This window comes from Amblyomma americanum, chromosome 10 (assembly GCF_052857255.1).
Source record: "Amblyomma americanum isolate KBUSLIRL-KWMA chromosome 10, ASM5285725v1, whole genome shotgun sequence".
NCBI classification, from domain to species: Eukaryota; Metazoa; Arthropoda; class Arachnida; order Ixodida; family Ixodidae; genus Amblyomma; species Amblyomma americanum.
Genome location: NC_135506.1, coordinates 32737988 through 32755646, shown reverse-complemented (window position 1 = coordinate 32755646; position 17659 = coordinate 32737988). Strand labels below are relative to the sequence as shown.

Sequence of the window (17659 nt, the reverse complement as noted above, 5' to 3'; positions counted from 1 at the left end):
ACGCTTCCTTCGGTTTTTAGGATCGAAAAGCTGTGATGAGTAGCATTCAGCTTAGTGCCCTTTATGTGCCTTGCGGGACTTCCGGCTACATCCAAATTGAAGACACTGGCGAAACGAACGATAAAGCCGACTCTTATCTGATCGGACGACCCAAGAATATATTACGCCATTGACTCGGTGTTCACATCTTTTATTTATTATTTATTTACAGCATATCCTGCAGCGCCGAAGCATTACAACGGTAGAGCGTGTACAAATAATAAAAACAACACAAAGAAAGAAACAGCACACAATTAAGAGATGATGAGTATATAAAAGAGATATTCTCAATTTAAGACCTGTTATAATATCCACGAGAACAACAGAGTGCAAAGAATATTCAAGTAATTAGAAATTATGAATAAGTTGAGCGAAGTGAACATCGTCAGCTGTGACGACCTCTTCTGGTAAAGTGTTCCATTCCAGCCAACAAGTTTAAAGCCAGCAACGACAGTCGACGGTTGCAACAGTGGAGAAAAACTGAGCTACCTGCCGAGCACTTGGAGCTTCATGAAGTGGATGCACCGGAGATCATGAAACTTGGTGCGTAACATTTTAAATGAGGCCGTGGTAACAGAACTGTCAGAAGTGGTAACAGAATAAAATGCTTTCGTGCTCCCAAGATTAAATGTGTTCTTCACGGTGCCAGCTGCGATTTCCTCCATTCACCTGTGACGAGGCGAATGCTCGCGGGGCACTTGATCGAAAGAGGTCCCCTCACACAACAACACATCGTTCCACATAACTAAAGCACGTGAACGTACCGACAACATCCTCCGGTGTTCATGAAATTAACCGCCGCGCGACAAGGCAAAGGCGTCGAAGTAAACAGTACTGTCTGCTTTAAAATAACAAGGTGCAGCCGTTGTGTGGTGCGTCGGTCTTCAAGTTCTTCCTTGGAAGGAAGCTGCTGGAGCCTGCATTGTTCAGGAATCTGCTCGGGATCTCCACGGTGTCAGTACGTTTCTTTTTATCGTGCAGCGAGGGCCAATTCCTCGCCGCAAAGGTAATAGTCCATTATTCCGATATGTAGCAAAATCTTTCTTTTAAACTGTTTCCATCGCCCGCATCGAGCAGTTAAGACTGCCATAAAAAACCAATGAGGAACGCTTTTGACGATAGCGAAAACGCAAATACAAAAAAAAATGACTGCTGTCGGTTGACCTGCGGATATAGTGATTGTTGTAGTGAAAGTTTCATTTTATGAAAAAATTGCGTGCATAAACAGTTTCCCGCTTAAAATTGCTTTTGTCTACGATTGCTGGGTATGGTATATCACCTATAACATGCATAGCACGTAGGCCGTATACCGGAAATCATGGCATAGGGCTGCCATAAATAGCAATACCGCATTTTGAAATGATGTTTGCAAACTCGCCCTTGCACCAGGGCTCCAAACCGGAATCGCTATCAAATCGTTCCAGTCGCTTAAGCCATTCAGTAAAGCTTGATTGCCAAAAGATTTACGGCGACAAAGAGCTGATGAAATACTTCTCTGGTTTCGACAACGGCTGCTACCGTACATACTCAGAGTTAGTTATGTTACTGCAATAGTATAAACTGCCATTCAGATTATTAACCGCAGGTTACCAATATTACTCAAGAGAAAAACGTACAGCAGGTGTATCTTACCGGTACGCACCTAGGGGCAGAAACATGGAGGCTAACGAATAGTTTTCAGCTCAAGTTAAGTACAACGCAACGAGCTATAGAGGGGAAAGTGATAGGTGTAACGTTAAGAGACCGGGAAGCGGGCAGAGTGGTTGAGGGAACAAACGCGGGTTAACGACATCCTAGTCGAAATCACGAGGAATAAAGGAGGTTGGGCCGGGCATGTGATGCGAAGGCAAGATAACCGCTGGTCCTTAAGGGTAACGGAGTGGATTTCAAGAGAAGGCAAGCGTAGCAGGGGGCGGCAGAAAGCTAGGTGGGCGGATGGGATTAGGAAGTTCGCAGGCATTAGGTGGGCGCAGCTGGCAAAGGACAGGGTTAATTGAGAGACATGCGAGAGGAGTTTGCCCTGCAGTAGGTGTAGTCAGGCTGATTATGATGATGATGATGAAAAATACCCTAAAGAAAACGCCTAAAATGAAGTATATAAGAAGAGACTGACTTGGTTTAAGAAGCTGGTCCTCATTTCTATTCCGGAGAAATGAAGCGAACAGCAAATATATTTGGAAAAAGCAGGAAGCATGAACATCTGTGCGTTTGTGTGCGAAATTTGCACGGAGGCGGTAATTTACTCGAAAGGGGTTTTCTTTTTTTGCTAGAGCGTTGCTACAGCGGTCGCGTCACCAGCGTCCCCATTTCTATGGCTTCATCGAACGATTCCTGGCAGTCTAGTGCTCAGCTTGAGCCTGCAGGCTAAGATGACGGCGAAGTGCTGCTGTACCTTGTGAGTGCACTGACCTCCTTTTTAATGGCAGGCGGCAGGTGGCCGACATGCACGCGAGCATCTATGACAGCCATCAGACACATAGTCTTCAATGTAGGACAAAAGTCTAGCACGTGCATATCCGTCAGCGCCTCTTCGCATAGTTCAGAAGTCTCCTCTGCACTAGACTGCATCCACTGCTCGACCGTTGCGTAGGATTTCAATCCTCGACCACCGAAGACGAAAAGCAAATTGTCAATCACGCAGCAGCCCGGGAACCGCCTGGCCGACGGGCCTGACCGCTTCGGCGTCACTACGCTCCAGGAGGACCTCTCAGGGCTGTACTTGTGGATGATGCCAAAGTATCGGTCCCGGTCGAAGTCCAAACCTCCAAATACATACAGCTCTCCGTTGTAGACGAAGGTGGCGTGATCTTCGCGCCCTTCGGGGGGAAAGCCATCGACGCGGGGCCGCACCCATGTCGAGGTGGACGTGTCCAGATACACCAGAGAGCTGCTGTAGGCTGTGCCTCGGCCAGAGAGCACAAGGGCTCCGCCCCACACGTACATACGGTCCCCAATGGCGGACGCCGAATGGTACATGGTGTTCTCCGGCAGCTCGCCCCTGGTTGGCACAGTATGCCAGCGCAATGTCTTCAGGTCGAGGAAATCTATCTGCGGCGTGGGTGGGCCATCCACCGGCCATCCACCATAGAGGTAGACTCGGCTGCCCACCAAGCATGCAGTTTGGCCGAACCGAAATTCTGGCCATTGGCCAGACACTTCCAGGAGACTCCATGCCATCGTCCTGGTGTCGAAGCGGTAAACTACGCTACCCACTTCGATATAATCCCGGCTGCTCCAGAGGTAGGCGCAGTCTCCGTAGGCGACGACCGTGCGGCTGTAATTATTATGCCAGGGGCTCCCGTCCGGAAGGGACTGCGTCTGCAGCTGGTTCCACTGGCAGGTCGCAGGGTCGAATACGTAGACTTCGACGGACTCGCGTGTGGTGGGGTCCACGTCCTCGCGGTCGGGGTCGAACGAGTAGATCTTGCCATTAATGGAGACAGCCGTGTAGTTTGCGCCTTCTGGCACGCCTTCCAGCCGCACCGTCCACATCTTCGCCACTGTAAAATCCTCCCGGGAAAGATGCGCAGGTTTCTTTTCGGTCGTAGAATGTGCACGTGCACGTGCGGGCTCGTTTTCTTCTTCTTCTTCTTCTTCTTCTTCTTCTTCTTCTTCTTCTTCTTCTTCTTCTTCTTCTTCTTCTTCTTCTTCTTCTTCTTCTTCTTCTTCTTCTTCTTCTTCTCAAGTAATATGGCACATACCCACGTGGGGGGGATTGGCCAAGGTATAGAGTAGAATGCCCCTTTCTTCGTTCCCCTTTATGCACGTGCACCTGTGTGAGGGATGTTCCAGTGCCCCTACTGGCGAACTTTCATACCTTGGGTGCATTGGCAAAAACTATATATAATGATAAGATAATAACAAAAAAATATATAAAATGACTGTACATTGTTTTGTGAAGAGTTACGTGTTGGCCTTCAGGTTTTTCTGTGTCCTTCGCTTGGCCGCAGTAACTTATTCTGCGCAAAATTAAATTAGCTGCCAGGTGTTTGCGCGCCGGCGTGTCTGTCTTCTGTGTATTTATCATTTCCTCTGTTCCCCTTCATGGCGCCTTTTTGAAAAAATGTGTTCAACCACGTTGCCAAACAGTATTCAAAAGCCATCTATACTTTGCCAAGTGGTGAAGACCAGTATGAGATGCGCTATTGAAATGCTGGCAGAAAGGCAAGGCGTTTTTCGAGAATGCCGCGTCACCCACCAAAAGGATGACGATGCATCTGAGATGCACGCAACAATGTTCTTCGGCCCACTTCCATAAAAACCGCTGTTTGTCGCAGAAATGTCAACTTCTGCTGAGACGTCAAATGTGCCTGGGGTGCCAAGTGTTTACAAACGCACGAGGTATCCAGGAAACGATGCTTTGTTTCGTCTCAAAATTCTCGTAAGCAGCAGGCTGGAATGTACTGAGAGGGAGAGAGAAAGTGTGACTTGATGCGTACCGGTTAAGACCTGCGCGAACTGTATGAATGCCAAAGCTGGCGTCGAGGCACGCTTTCATTCGGCCGCTCCAAACACGACATAAAAATGGCTTGTTCACGCTTGTGGAAGCATGGAAAAATTATTCCTGCCTCGTGGAAGCATGGAAAAATTATTTTTATTCCAAGACCCCACAAGTCTATCACCACCCTAAACAACATCCGCCCCATTTCTCTTACATCCTGTCTAGGCAAGGTCTTCGAGCACATAATTCTTGCTCGGCTAACAACGTACATGGAAGACAACCACCTTTTCCCCCACAGTATGCTCGGATTTCGTGCGCATCTATCTGCGCAGGACGCCCTACTTCAAATTGCGCATGACGTGCTTGATGATACCATCCCCCACCACACTAAAGCTATCCTGGCAGTTGACCTCACCAAGGCATTTGACAGAATTCGACACGATGCCATCTTACGGGAACTGCAGGCTCTACAGGTAGGCCCTAAAACCTACAATTACGCTCGCGCGTTTCTCTCGGGCCGCACTGCCTCCCTGCACATAGATCAGATTACCACGTCCCCTTATACACTCGGAGAGCTCGGAACCCCTCAAGGGGCGGTCCTTTCTCCTCTTTTCTTTAACGTTGCTCTCATCCCCCTAGCTCACAAACTGGCTCTAATCCCACACCTAAAGCATACCCTGTGCGCTGATGATATTACCACATGGACCACTCATGGCTCTGACGGGGAAATTGAGGAAACTCTTCAGTTAGCAGCAGACACCATCTCCTCTCACGCGTCATCCATCGGGCTCGAAAGTTCCCCATCTAAGTCCGCGCTCTTCCTAATTAGGCCAAAATCTAGCGCTAACTCGCCCATCCAAATCAATTTAAAAGGATCCGCTATCCCCATCACACCCGCCCTCCGCATCCTTGGCCTCCACTTGCAGGATTCTGGAAGAAATGAACATACCCTTAAAAGGCTCAAGGCCTCCACGCAATCCGTGTTGCACCTTCTACGCCGAGTGTCCTCCCTTAACAAGGGTTTAGACGAAGCGGACAACATGAAAGTAGTGCACGCATTTACGCTTAGCCGCATTCTATACGCAACCCCATATCTCAAATTGAACCGCACGGAAACCGAACGCGTGAACGCAATGATCCGCCTTGCGACTAAGGCAGCCCTAAACCTACCTCGTAGCACTAGCACAGCCAAACTTATTGCACTAGGCATGCATAACACCATTCAGGAACTAGTTGACGCGCACCTTCAGACACAGTACCTTAGACTTGCCACGAGCGCCACTGGCCGCCATATACTCTCCTCCCTTCGCATCAACATACCCGCTAACCAGTCAACCCTTATAGCCATTCCTCGACACATCCATACACCTCTCGTTGTGAAACCCCTTCCTCGAAACGTCCATCCCCAATATCACATCCCTCGCCGCGTAGCTCGCGCTAATGCCCTCCATAAGTATTATGGGCAAGCCCACCATGCCGTTTGGGTAGATGCCGCATGTACAGCGCATGATGCGGTAGCAGTTGCCCACAATCTAACCCTAACTCACTGTCTTCCCTCGGGCTCTACGCCTGAGGAGGCAGAGGAGACCGCCATCGCCCTAGCTCTTGCACATTCGGACGCCCAATACATCTTCAGCGACTCCAAAACGCCTCTGTCCAACTTTGCCTGGGGCAGTATTCACGCCCCTGCCTGGCAATTGTTGAACACCCCTACCCAAAATTTACCGCGCAGGGTAGAGCTTCAGTGGGTGCCGGCTCACTCTGGGAACCCTGGAAACGAGGCTGCCGATAAATTGGCCCGAGGTCTGATTTGCCGGGCTCAGGACAGTCTCGATCCAGGATTCTCGAGGGAGCAGGCGCACACCTTTGCGGAGCTCACGCAAATACCCCGTTTGGACCGTCGGACTTACCCTCCTCTCCACCCCTCTCTTACGCACTCCCAACAGATCCTCTTCAGACGCCTCTAGACCCGCTCTCTGTCATCCCCTCAGATTTTATCCCACTATTGCGGCACATCCCCTGCATGCTCCCTATGCGGTGACCCACACGCCACACTCTCCCATATCCTTTTCGGCTGCCCTGCTGACCCTCCCCTGCGGGGACAGCACGCCATCTCGAGCTGGGAGGACTGGGAGGTCCTGCTTATGTCTGCAGACCCGACATCACAGCTTGCTGCGGTGACTCGGGCTGCCGACGTCATGTCCCGGCATGACCTACTTGATGCAGTGCGGGACCGCGCAGTGGCCCAGGGACCCAGCTGGGTCTAAAACTCACTTGCTGAATAAAGTTTTTCTGTCTGTCTGTTCCTTCTTGTTATTCCTCTTCGGTTGTCGAAGTCATCGTTGATTCACATAATGCCTTTCCCGCGAGCAAATTTACTAATAATAAGGTACATCCTGGTTAATTGTCAATGTTTGCTGCCTACACTATTGGAAATCCTTAAACCTCCGAAGCTTCTTGATTGGTTTTCTTGATTTGTAAGATTCTTGCCCCTCCTTCTGTGCCAATATGTGGTCTCTCGGTCTCGTCTTCAAATGTGATCTGCCAGGTGTATTCAAATGTGGTGTCGCAGGTGTCTGCGGATTGTGTTTTGCTAACTGATTTCTTTTTTGTTTTTTTTTCTATGTTGCCACCATGGAAGCACGCTAGCCCTCTACCTTGCTGCCAAAGGAGTGACAGTGGCGGTCAACGCAGGCTACTGTTTTTCGTATGATTTCTCCAGTATATTTTTACCACGTCCTGTAACATTTTAACTAGCTTTTGATCGTTTATTATCTCCGGTTTTCTCTTTGTGTGTTTTTTCCAAGCTTTCCTGTCAATATTTTTCTTTCGTGCTCCGTTAAGACGCAATTCTGCGCGTAATTATCAACTCCTTGTACTTCAGCATCACAACGGCAGCTGCGCTCCCCACTAATGTTGACTCGCTGGAAGAAAAATGCAAATTGCCCGTGTCCTGTGATGGCTATTGACTGGTGGTGATTTGTAGTAAATGTTCCTGGCATTTGCTTAGTGCTCTTAACCCACTGAAATGCGAAGGAATTCTTTCCTTCTTTGTGCCAGATGTTATTTCATTTATGTGCAAGTTCCATTTTCAGTTGCTTTCTTATAAATTGTGTAGTTGTCGGCAGCTTTTCCTCCTCTCCAGTATCTTTCGCTTTCGTCGCTAGAGATGCTGTTCTTTCACTGCCAGTACTTCCCCTGTGCCCCTTGAAATAAATTAAAAATATTTGGTATCGCTGGAGACTTTGCAGTTTTCCATTGACTGTGTGAAAAATAGGGTTAGTGTTGCTCGGATTCTCTTCTGGCTTTAGCTGCCAACAAGCTACCGGTAAAGATTTGAAGTTTTTGACGGCCACTTTTAGACTGAATAAAATGTATTCCTTTTTTTATAGCTACTGTTTCTAATTGAAAGCTTTTGGAATATTTTGGCAATTTTTATTGTTTTTGTGCAGAAAAATATTTCTTCTAAAGTTTGGGTATTGCTCGTACCGATTAGTTAATACTGCCACATATAATCAATTCGGGATGCTTCTGACGATAGAAACAAAATTCAAGCCTGCCGAGGGGATATGAGAGGATAAACTGATTGTTGTGGTGTTATTTTACGATGTATGAAAAATCGCGTCACGTTCATAAATAATTTCCCGTTGAAAATGCGTTTTTCGAGCATTTCTGGGTATGCCACAACCTTCCTTTCGAAAGCGGAACATTGCATTCACAGTTTGTGATACATGCCAGGTTAAGCGCATATAGATCAGGTGCCGACAATCGCTGCTTGCTTTCCTAGTGTCAATAATCACGCGCATAATGTGTAACCTCTCCAAAGTCACATCGCAATTATGGGCATTTATTCACATCGGATCGGATCGGAAACACATTTATTGAGCTCTAGAAAAGAGATCTTCGCGGCTTCAGACGGAGTCTTCCATCTTCCGATGGCGTCTTCCGTCTTCATTCATAGGGTTTGTGCCTTAGTCCGAAGCTCAACCGAATATGGCCATCTCGCGCGCGAGCCCTACTATGCACCTTTGGCCTTTCAAGCTTACACTCGGGTTTTTCATTCTACGAATAGTTGGAGCCTCAATCTTTTGACAGGCCCATGATATATGGTATAAATCTGGTTTCTCTCCGCACCATGGGCACCTAACCTCATACTGCGTAGGGAACATTTTATTAAGAAGGATTAGATTCGGAAAAGTACCCGTCTGCAGCTGTCACCATGCAACAGCATCCTCTATGCTTAGATCTTTATGCAGGGGTGGATACTTCAGCCTGACCCCTTTATATTAATTTAGGATATCTGAGTTCCCCATGGGTAATGCCACATTACTGTCATGGGTACGGCCGGTTTTATTCGGCGATGTTCAAAACTACGCAACTGTATGCACCCGCGGAGAGTTAGCACAACATAAAATTTTAACCCATAAACATGCGTAGCACGTAGCCTGTACGCGGGAAATAATAGCATAAGGCTGCAATGAAGAGTGACACCATTTTCTAGAATGTCTGAAAATTTATCCTTGCCCAAGGCTCAAATCCGCTATGATTCGCTAACCGTTCCAGTCTCTATAGTCAAGCTAGGCGTGATTGCCAGAATATTTTACGGTGACAAAAAATTGATGAAATACTTGTGGGGTTTCTACACTGGTTGTTTCCTTCATACTCAAAGGTCGAGTTGTGTTAGTGAAATGGTCTAAAAAATGCCTGATCTGAAGTAAACTTTAATAGAGAGATGCCTTAGTTTAAGAACCCGTTTCTCATTTATTCTCCGGAGGTATAACAGCAAGGAAACTTGGATTCGAACTGCATGGACACATGAACATTCACGCATTTGTGTGCAAGCATTGCACGAAGCAGGGGGCAGTTTACTCGAAAGCAATTTTTTTCTTGCTGTAGCGTCCCCACAGCGGTCGCGTAGATTAACGTCCCCAGTCTATGGCCACATCGAAAGAGTCCAGTCAGTCGGGTGCGCATCTTGAGCCTGCAGGCTGAGATGACGGCAAAGGGCTGCTGTAGCTTGTGAGTGCACTGATCTCCTTTTTAATGGCAGGCGGCAGGTGGCCGACATGCACATTTGCATCTATGACAGCCATCAGGCACATAGTCTTCAAAGTCGGGCAAAAGTCTAGTACGTGCATATCCGTCAGCGCCTCTTCGCATAGTTCAGAAGTCTCCTCTACACTAGACTGCATCCACTGCTCGACCGTTGCGTAGGATTTCAATCCTCGACCACCGAAGACGAAAAGCAAATTGTCAATCACGCAGCAGCCCGGGAACCGCCTGGCCGACGGGCCTGATCGCTTCGGCGTCACTACGCTCCAGGAGGACCTCTCAGGGTTGTACTTGTGGATGATGCCAAAGTATCGGTCCCGGTTGAAGTCCAAACCTCCAAATACATACAGCTCTCCGTTGTAGACGAAGGTGGCGTGATCTTCGCGCCCTTCAGGAGGAAAGCCATCGACGCGGGGCCGCACCCATGTCGAGGTGGACGTGTCCAGATACGCCAGAGAGCTGCCGTAGGCTGTGCCTCGGCCAGAAAGCACAATGGCTCCGCCCCACACGTACATACGGTCCCCAATGGCGGACGCCGAATGGTACACGGTGTTCTCCGGCAGCTCGCCCCTGGTTGGCACAGTATGCCAGCGCAATGTCTTCAGGTCGAGGAAATCTATCTGCGGCGTGGGTGGGCCATCCACCGGCCATCCACCATAGAGGTAGACTCGGCTGCCCACCAAGCATGCAGTCTGGCCGAACCGCAATTCTGGCCATTGGCCAGACACTTCCAGAAGACTCCATGCCATCGTTCTGGTGTCGAAGCGGTAAACTACGCTACCCACTTCGATATAATCCCGGCTGCTCCAGAGGTAGGCGCAGTCTCCGTAGGCGACCACCGTGCGGCTGTAATTATTATGCCAGGGGCTCCCGTCCGGAAGGGACTGCGTCTGCAGCTGGTTCCACTGGCAGGTCGCAGGGTCGAATACGTAGACTTCGACGGACTCGCGTGTGGTGCGGTCCACGTCCTCGCGGTCGGGGTCGAACGAGTAGATCTTGCCATTAATGGAGACAGCCGTGTAGCATACGCCTTCCGGCACGCCTCCCAGCCGCACCGTCCACATCTTCGCCACTGTAAAATTCTTCCGGGAAGGCTCGTAGATTTCTTTTCGCCGTAGACCACTGCAGCACACGGCGGAGTTCTTCGTTGTCTTCAGCACGTTCTTCATTACTCTCGATGTACGTACACTTGCGCTTGAATGGCAATATTATGGGAATTTTTGCTCTTGGGTTCAATATTTTCTTCCGGAAACAAAACGCCTACCATCATAAGCTTTCGTAATGCCCCTTTTACGCTTTATTTTGGGTATTCCCTTCTTGATCATTCTACACGTTTTTCCTTCTTTCTAGTACTCACTTTCTTGCATAAATTTAAGCTTGTCAGACCCCCTTACCACCCTCAATCACCCCTGTCACGAAAACTGAGCTGCCCAAATTTTTTTAGATCATCCGATGTTCGCCGCATGCAATTTGCAATAGGGGTAGCCACCGCCTGGTTGTGGCCAATCCCCCTTGTCGGTATGTGCCATTTTATGAGACAAACAACAACAGCTTGTGTCAGCGATGCTTCAGTGTCTCTATCGCCGAAGGAACTGACATAGGTAGGTTCCATGTGCAAAATCAAAAGAAACAAGAGAAATGAAATATAAAGAGACTGTATATTGTGTGTTGTCGGTGTGGCTCTGCCGTTCAATATTTTCTTCCCTAAACAAAACGCCTACCATCATGAGCTTTCGTAATGCCCCTGACATGCTTTGGTTCTATGGCAAAATCAAAAGAAACAAGAGAAACGAAATAGAAAGCGACTGTATATTGTGTGTTGTTGAGTTGGATGTTAGGGTTAAGGTTTTTTTTTTCAGCGTTTTTCGCTTGGCAGTAGTGATTTATTCTGCGCAAGAGGAAACAAACTTTGCGTGCTTCTGAGCCGACCTGTATACCTTATGTGTGACAACGAACGACTCAACGAAGTGATCTTATGCCGTCTCCTAATAAGTCACACGCACCTTACGCACAGCTTCGTGCTAAAAAAACAAGACAAACCTGTTTGCGAAGAATCGGGAGATGAACTTGCGGTTAACCACATTTTATTTATTCTCTTGTGTGAAACCAGAAAAACTAAGAAAAAAGTACTTTACTCTGTTTTATAATGAATGCATTTCTTTTCATCCAACATTGCTCTTAGATGACAATGTCATTGTTAAATACCTTCTCGTTTTAGCTTTTTAAATAGAGCAGGCGGACTTGAAAAACTAAACTTTTTAACCACTGGCTCCCTTTACTACATTATACACCTCAGTCACTTTCTCATTTCTGAGAAGAAGGCTGGGGTTTTTATTTTACTGGTTGGGAGCCTCAGCATCTTCCCCAGCCAAGGATAGCCGCTGAGGCTGCCTGTCCTTCTTTAAGGCTTTTACAGTTAGCCATTTCCAAATTTCTTCTCCTCTGTTATTGCTGGACAGTAATATCTTTTAGGCCATCTACACCATTTATAATATTTCATGTTTGTAAACATTCTACAGGAAACTTATTCGATTTCTTGAGCTTGGTGCATGATGGCCTTAGCTGCCTATGTACCATAAAACCCAACACAACACAACACGAATGTAGGGCGACAGAAACCACAAAGAACAGAGACGACACGGTCACGGGCTTGTCCTTATCGTCTCTGACCCACGCTTTTTCTGTCGCGTTCCACGCACTTACAGTAGCGTTATGAACCAACTCGCCCAGCAGAAAGCAGTACTGAAGAATAGGCATACAGCACACGGCCTATACAGACATTGATGTATGCGGGCGATGTGGCAACAAGCAGCTTTTGATCTCTGGTCAAAACAACAAAAGGTAAAAAACCAGACAGCTTACAAAATAAGAGCGGGTTTATTGCTCGTCACTCAGAAGCAATAAAATTGATCACAGACGGGAAAAATTGGTAGCTTGACGATTTCGTTTAACAGTTCAATGAACGGAGTTAAACCTGTCCTTACCTGTTGCTCAAGTAAGCCAGCTTTTTTCTCAGCGCTGGTTACGGTCCACAAAACCCAAAGGCAGGAAGTCAATCATTATTAGTCAGAAACTCCGGGTGGAGACTTTGAGGAGATGAAGGAAATGAGGGAATATGTTGTGTGAGCTGATCAAAATACTCGGCTATTCTCGACAGTTACCCTCAGCCGGCGAGAGGACGGAGAATGACTGGTTCCATCAGCAACAGCGCCTAATGACCTTCTAAAACTGCGCTTGTAGCGTACTCTAATGTAGAACTGATGAATTAACGTGTTGTGAGATTTGATTTGCCATGAAACAAGGTCATCTCACCAGTTGTCCTCAATAGCTTTTAAGCTCACCGGTTGAGGTTATGGACGTTTTCAGAAAGCGCTCGGCGTTGAACTCTTGAGGAGGGAGTCCAGAAACAACGCTATTCTCTCACCTCGCCTAATACTGGCCTCCGCCTAGCATACCGCCGTTATTCCTACGCCGCTTCACGACCCAAAACGTCGCCGCGACGAGTCCGCCCACCACAAGGATGACGGCCAGAGTGCTGAGGAAGATCACCCACCACGGGGTCCCGCCGCCTTTCGGCGAGTTGTGCGAGGGGCGGTCGAAAGTAACCCTCGCCACGTTGGAGGGTGGCGAAGACAGTCCGTCGTCGTTCCAGGATCTGGCCGAGAAGTAGAAGTCGTGCGTAGAGTCTTTCTGGGCCTCCTGGAGCAGTTGTTCCGGGAGCGAGAAGCGCAGTCGCTGCCTCGAACGCACCTCTTCTGCAGGCAGGCTGCCCTGTGTCGCGTTGTCTTGGGTGACCTCCACAGCGGCCTCAAATTTCTTCACGATGTCGTCCACGTGGGTGCTTCCTCTCAGCTCGATTTTCGACGCTGAATGAGTGAACAAAAAAGCGGCTTGAGTTTAACGTGGCTTGAACGTAGTCATACGAGTGAAAGCTTTTTAAGCACTGTCTCCACTGTCTCAAATAAAATTTCAAGGTCAAGAGTCAAGGTTAAAGGTCAGGCGCCGTCAAGATCAAAGGTCAAGGTCGGGTACCAATGGCGATAGTCGTATGTTCATGTGGTTATAATACCTTAGCTTGAGCCATACCAAAAAAGCAGTTAAGTTCGGCTTTAACTTGTGAGACATTGAAGGTCATCGCCGATGTGGTGCCCACTGTCTCAAAACAAATGTCAAGGCCAAGGGTGAAGGTCAGGTACCCTATGCCATAGTGATATGATCGCGTGGTCATACTACCATAGCTTGGGCCATACCACAACGCAGTTAAGCTCGGTTTGACCTTGTGAGGCATTGAAGGTCATTGTCTCATCCACATCGAAATCAGAAGTTGTACCCCAAGGAGTAGAGCTCTCGCTACGGAAAAAGTAAAGCATTCTGCTTAGATGCTCGAAGGTTTACGGATCCCGAAATTCTGCAAAGGACTCAGTGTTTCTCGTCTTATTTTAAACTCCTAAGCGGTTACAATACTTTTGCTTTGGAAAGACACCTTGTTTGTGACAATTTTCTTCTTCTTGAGGATGCAGTAAATGAGGATAAGAAATTAGTACTGCAGCAAAAATTCTACAAGACTATTTTCACCTGGCCGAAGAGGCAGAAAAATGTAACTCCGACGAAAGAAAAATAAAGGAAAACCTGGTTTCACACTTTCCACATTTTGGCTCATTACACTGAACAAACTCCGGAGTCGTTACATATACTTACCATCGATAATAAGGTTACATAATATCGTAACAATTAATAGTTCTTTTAGGCGTTCAGACCGGGGAAACTGTAAAGGGAATAAGGCCCATTTCATTCTGACAGAGCAGTCACAAAATAACAGGATCTCGCTATGACACTCCAAGTTAGTCTTACGGAGATACAACCTCTCGAATACGAAACATGTCATTTATTAAGGTATTTAATGAAAAAAAAAGTGGTATTCGTTTTACGCTCACTAAGGAACGGCGTTCAGGTTCTAATGGTCCATGGATTCGGAAGAACAGTTTGGGCATTTTATTTAGCGGCTCTGTCATATATAAGCATAAAGTGTTATCACTTTCTTGGCTCATTTGGGCAGCCTATGCTCAAGCATGATATCTAGTAGCGGTTTTGTACCTATAAGCGGTGCATCAGTGAAGCCAAGATGGCAGCTTGAACGATCTTTTTATGCGACTGCTGTTGGTTGATGATCAGGTTGACTTTCACTTGACGTCCTGCTAAGAGCAACGAGGCCTTCTTTTTCATTTTTCCGAGGTGTAAGAGACCGTCATCACTCTGGTGAGGACGAAAACTCTGTTACAACAAGCAAATGAAAAATACCGCAAACAGCAGTTTTGCTTGCTTTAAACTGCGAGAGATGCGAGAACCAGCGACTAGCATTCTTCTAACGCTGAAAACAACAAAGCTTGAAATATTCTACGACTCAGTTTCTTTGATGTCACTTTAAAAGCTTTGCCGTTTTATATTCGGCCAACTTTACGAATTTTTATGCAAGAATTTGTGTCCGCGTATTGTTACATATCGCGCAACAGTCTAACGCGACTTCTCCACGCGTTATCTATTTCCGGCACCCTTCACTGTTCCTCGGTATCTCCCAAAACGCAATCCAAAAAGCAGAGTAACGTGTCAGCGCTGATTAAACTTCAGCTGGCGTTCAATGACTGGTGTTTCATTAAAGTTTTCTCTCTTCAAAAAATTGGCGGTGGTTTGAGCTCTGGTTAAACGTCTGACGCGATAACTACAGCTGGCCGAGTGGAACTTGGTCATGTGACCAACCACGTCGCGAACCACGTGATCAGCCACGGTGCCGCGCCGCCAACAGCTGCTCCGCACCACGTGACCAACCAAGTGACAGCGTGGCGGCGCAGCCACTGGGTTTGCGTTATAACGCACAACGCTGAGACCGCAAACGCGAGAAGTAAGGCTCTAAACAAGGAAACTATCCTGAAACGCACTCCTTTTCGTTTTCTTTCTCATTGCGGGAAGCACTGAGAAGCGCGATAGTCGCGTCAGCCACAACGCGCTCAAGCCGGATGGCGCCGGCGAGCACTCAAGTGGCGACAAGTAAGAAACTGCTGTGCAAATTATTTATTGGCAGTCCTTGCGAAAGAGACAACGTTCGAAGGCACAGGAGTTGTTTTTTTTTCTTTTCCGTAGTCAGATGTGAAGGTAGATGAAGGCGGCGGAGTACGTTGCCCGACGGACATACTGAATGGCGCAGCGAAGACGATGTATGCAGTTCATGGCAAGAGCACGCTGAATTAAAAAAAAACGGCTAAGTTGAGGATCCGATACTGAAGCGCTGATTTCGAGGAGTGGAGCGCCTCGAGGAGACAAAGGCACTGCAGCTATCTGAAAAAAAAAGGGGGGGGGGGGGATAAACATGAAAAAATAAAACAATGTGGCTGCAAACGGCACATTTTATACAATGCAGAGCCGGCAAGCAAAGCTCGCACCTACAACGCAAACAAATCAGACTGCGAGTCCTACCAATAGCTAATCAATGTGGCCTAACAGAAAACCAAGGTTTGCGAGCAGTTTGCTTACTCGGACTATCGAGGCCTCGATGCGCCGCCTCCTGTCGTTGATGGCCACGGACAGGTGAAGGCAGCAGCTCCTTACACCACGTCGTTAGAGCAGCTGGGAGCTCGCACGCATGAGCCCTCGCAAAGCGGCGACGATGGTTCGGGGGACAGCAGGTCACCGCGTCGATGTCCCAGTGGCGTCGACTAGGGGCCCTCATCGTGTTGACGGAAGGAGACCGTTGGTGTCCCCGCCCAGTCGACAGGCCACGGGAAGGAGATGAAGCCCGTTTGCCGTGTTGCACCACCGGCGATTAGAATGTTACTCTGCACATGTCTTCAATGAGTTCATGTGCCACGTCTTTGTGGCATGTCAGTTTTTCTTTCACAATCCTTGCTTCGCCTTTCTATTTTGAGCACGCTCCACAAGTTTCTCAGTTTTCTCTTTCCTTGGTGCACAAGGATGGTTAAAACGACTCATGGCAGAAGGAAGGACACTGAACATCTCTAAATACTCAAACAGAAAAACTGAAAGGCTGAGACATGAACATGAGTTGAAATACGTAAGGTAACAAGGAAAGGAAAGAAGCGAAGTAGACAAATAGAGCCGAAAGTATGTTAAGAAAGAAAGCAACCTTGCACACCGCAAAAGATCCGGACTGACGTCCAATTCCCTGGTCAATAGGCCCCCTTGAAAGCATGCAAAAGTTAATTATCATATACAGGTGATCAAGAATGATTGCACTGATGAGAAGATCTGTTTTTGAATTGCATAGACACGGGTAAAATATAGCTGGAAATAAATGAGAGTGAGTGATTTGGCTCAAATTGTTAACTCCAAACATCTGGGCATTCGACCAGACGTCTACGAACAGCTATGGAAGGCAAAATAGATGGAAAATATGGAAAGGCTTTTAGCCCGTAATGATGCCGAGATGTTTGCTTGAAGAAAAGTATTCGCAGACATCGTGATTATAAACACAAAAGTCATGCTTGCTGTGTGAAATCTGACAATGACTTCAGTGTATGTGCAATACATGCACAACATGTGCGAATGTGGTGAAGTGCAGAGATGAACTCTGGAGTGTGTGGCTGTACTTAAGGGCACTACCTGCCGCTGAATTGGGTGACATTAGCTTAACATGGGGGACCGGCAGCCATACGACTAAGCAGGATGGGGACAATTCCGAAAAAAACAATTTATATTGAACGATGGGCGAACAGACCAAGGGTTATGTGGGCCATCTACTGTTGCAGATGCAAAGCAGACTTTTAAGTAGATAAAGGGCTTGTGGAGGGAGGAGGCTACATCTTGCGTGGTGCATGGAAACCAGACAGGGCCAGAGATCCGAGCTCGTACTTTCGGCGTATCTGCAAAGACATGTGAAAAGCATGGATGTCGGGCGTATGCTATAGAAGTCTCCGACGGACCCGCTGCACACTTTCCGTACTGCCGGGAGCAGAACTGCCGTATGCCATGCCGGCTTCGATTCGAACGCACTCACCAGCCTACTCCTGGCGTCAAGAGGGCTAAAAAGAAGGCCGAGTCAGGAAGGGAACGCCTTGCGTCGTGCATGGAGGCCGGACCGGGGCCACAGATCCGACCTCAGACTTCCCGAGTCGGCTT

At 47.8% G+C, this 17659-nt stretch overlaps 2 protein-coding genes across 2 annotated transcripts; both read right to left on the bottom strand.

The window, feature by feature from the left end:
• Positions 1–2403: 2403 nt before the first annotated feature.
• LOC144108169 (kelch domain-containing protein 3-like) lies at positions 2404–3531 on the bottom strand. Its single transcript, XM_077641448.1, has one exon. It carries the CDS (start codon positions 3529–3531, stop codon positions 2404–2406), a length of 1128 nt encoding a protein of 375 aa, XP_077497574.1.
• A 5907-nt stretch (positions 3532–9438) lies between these two features.
• LOC144108168 (kelch domain-containing protein 3-like) lies at positions 9439–10596 on the bottom strand. The gene has a single exon (XM_077641447.1). The coding sequence runs from the start codon at positions 10594–10596 to the stop codon at positions 9439–9441; it is 1158 nt and encodes a 385-aa protein (XP_077497573.1).
• Positions 10597–17659: the final 7063 nt, after the last annotated feature.

Coding starts and splice junctions, on each gene's coding strand:
- LOC144108169 (XM_077641448.1), bottom strand. CDS start 3,531: ATGTGGACGGTGCGGCTGGAAGGCGTGCCAGAAGGCGCAAACTACACG.
- LOC144108168 (XM_077641447.1), bottom strand. CDS start 10,596: ATGTGGACGGTGCGGCTGGGAGGCGTGCCGGAAGGCGTATGCTACACG.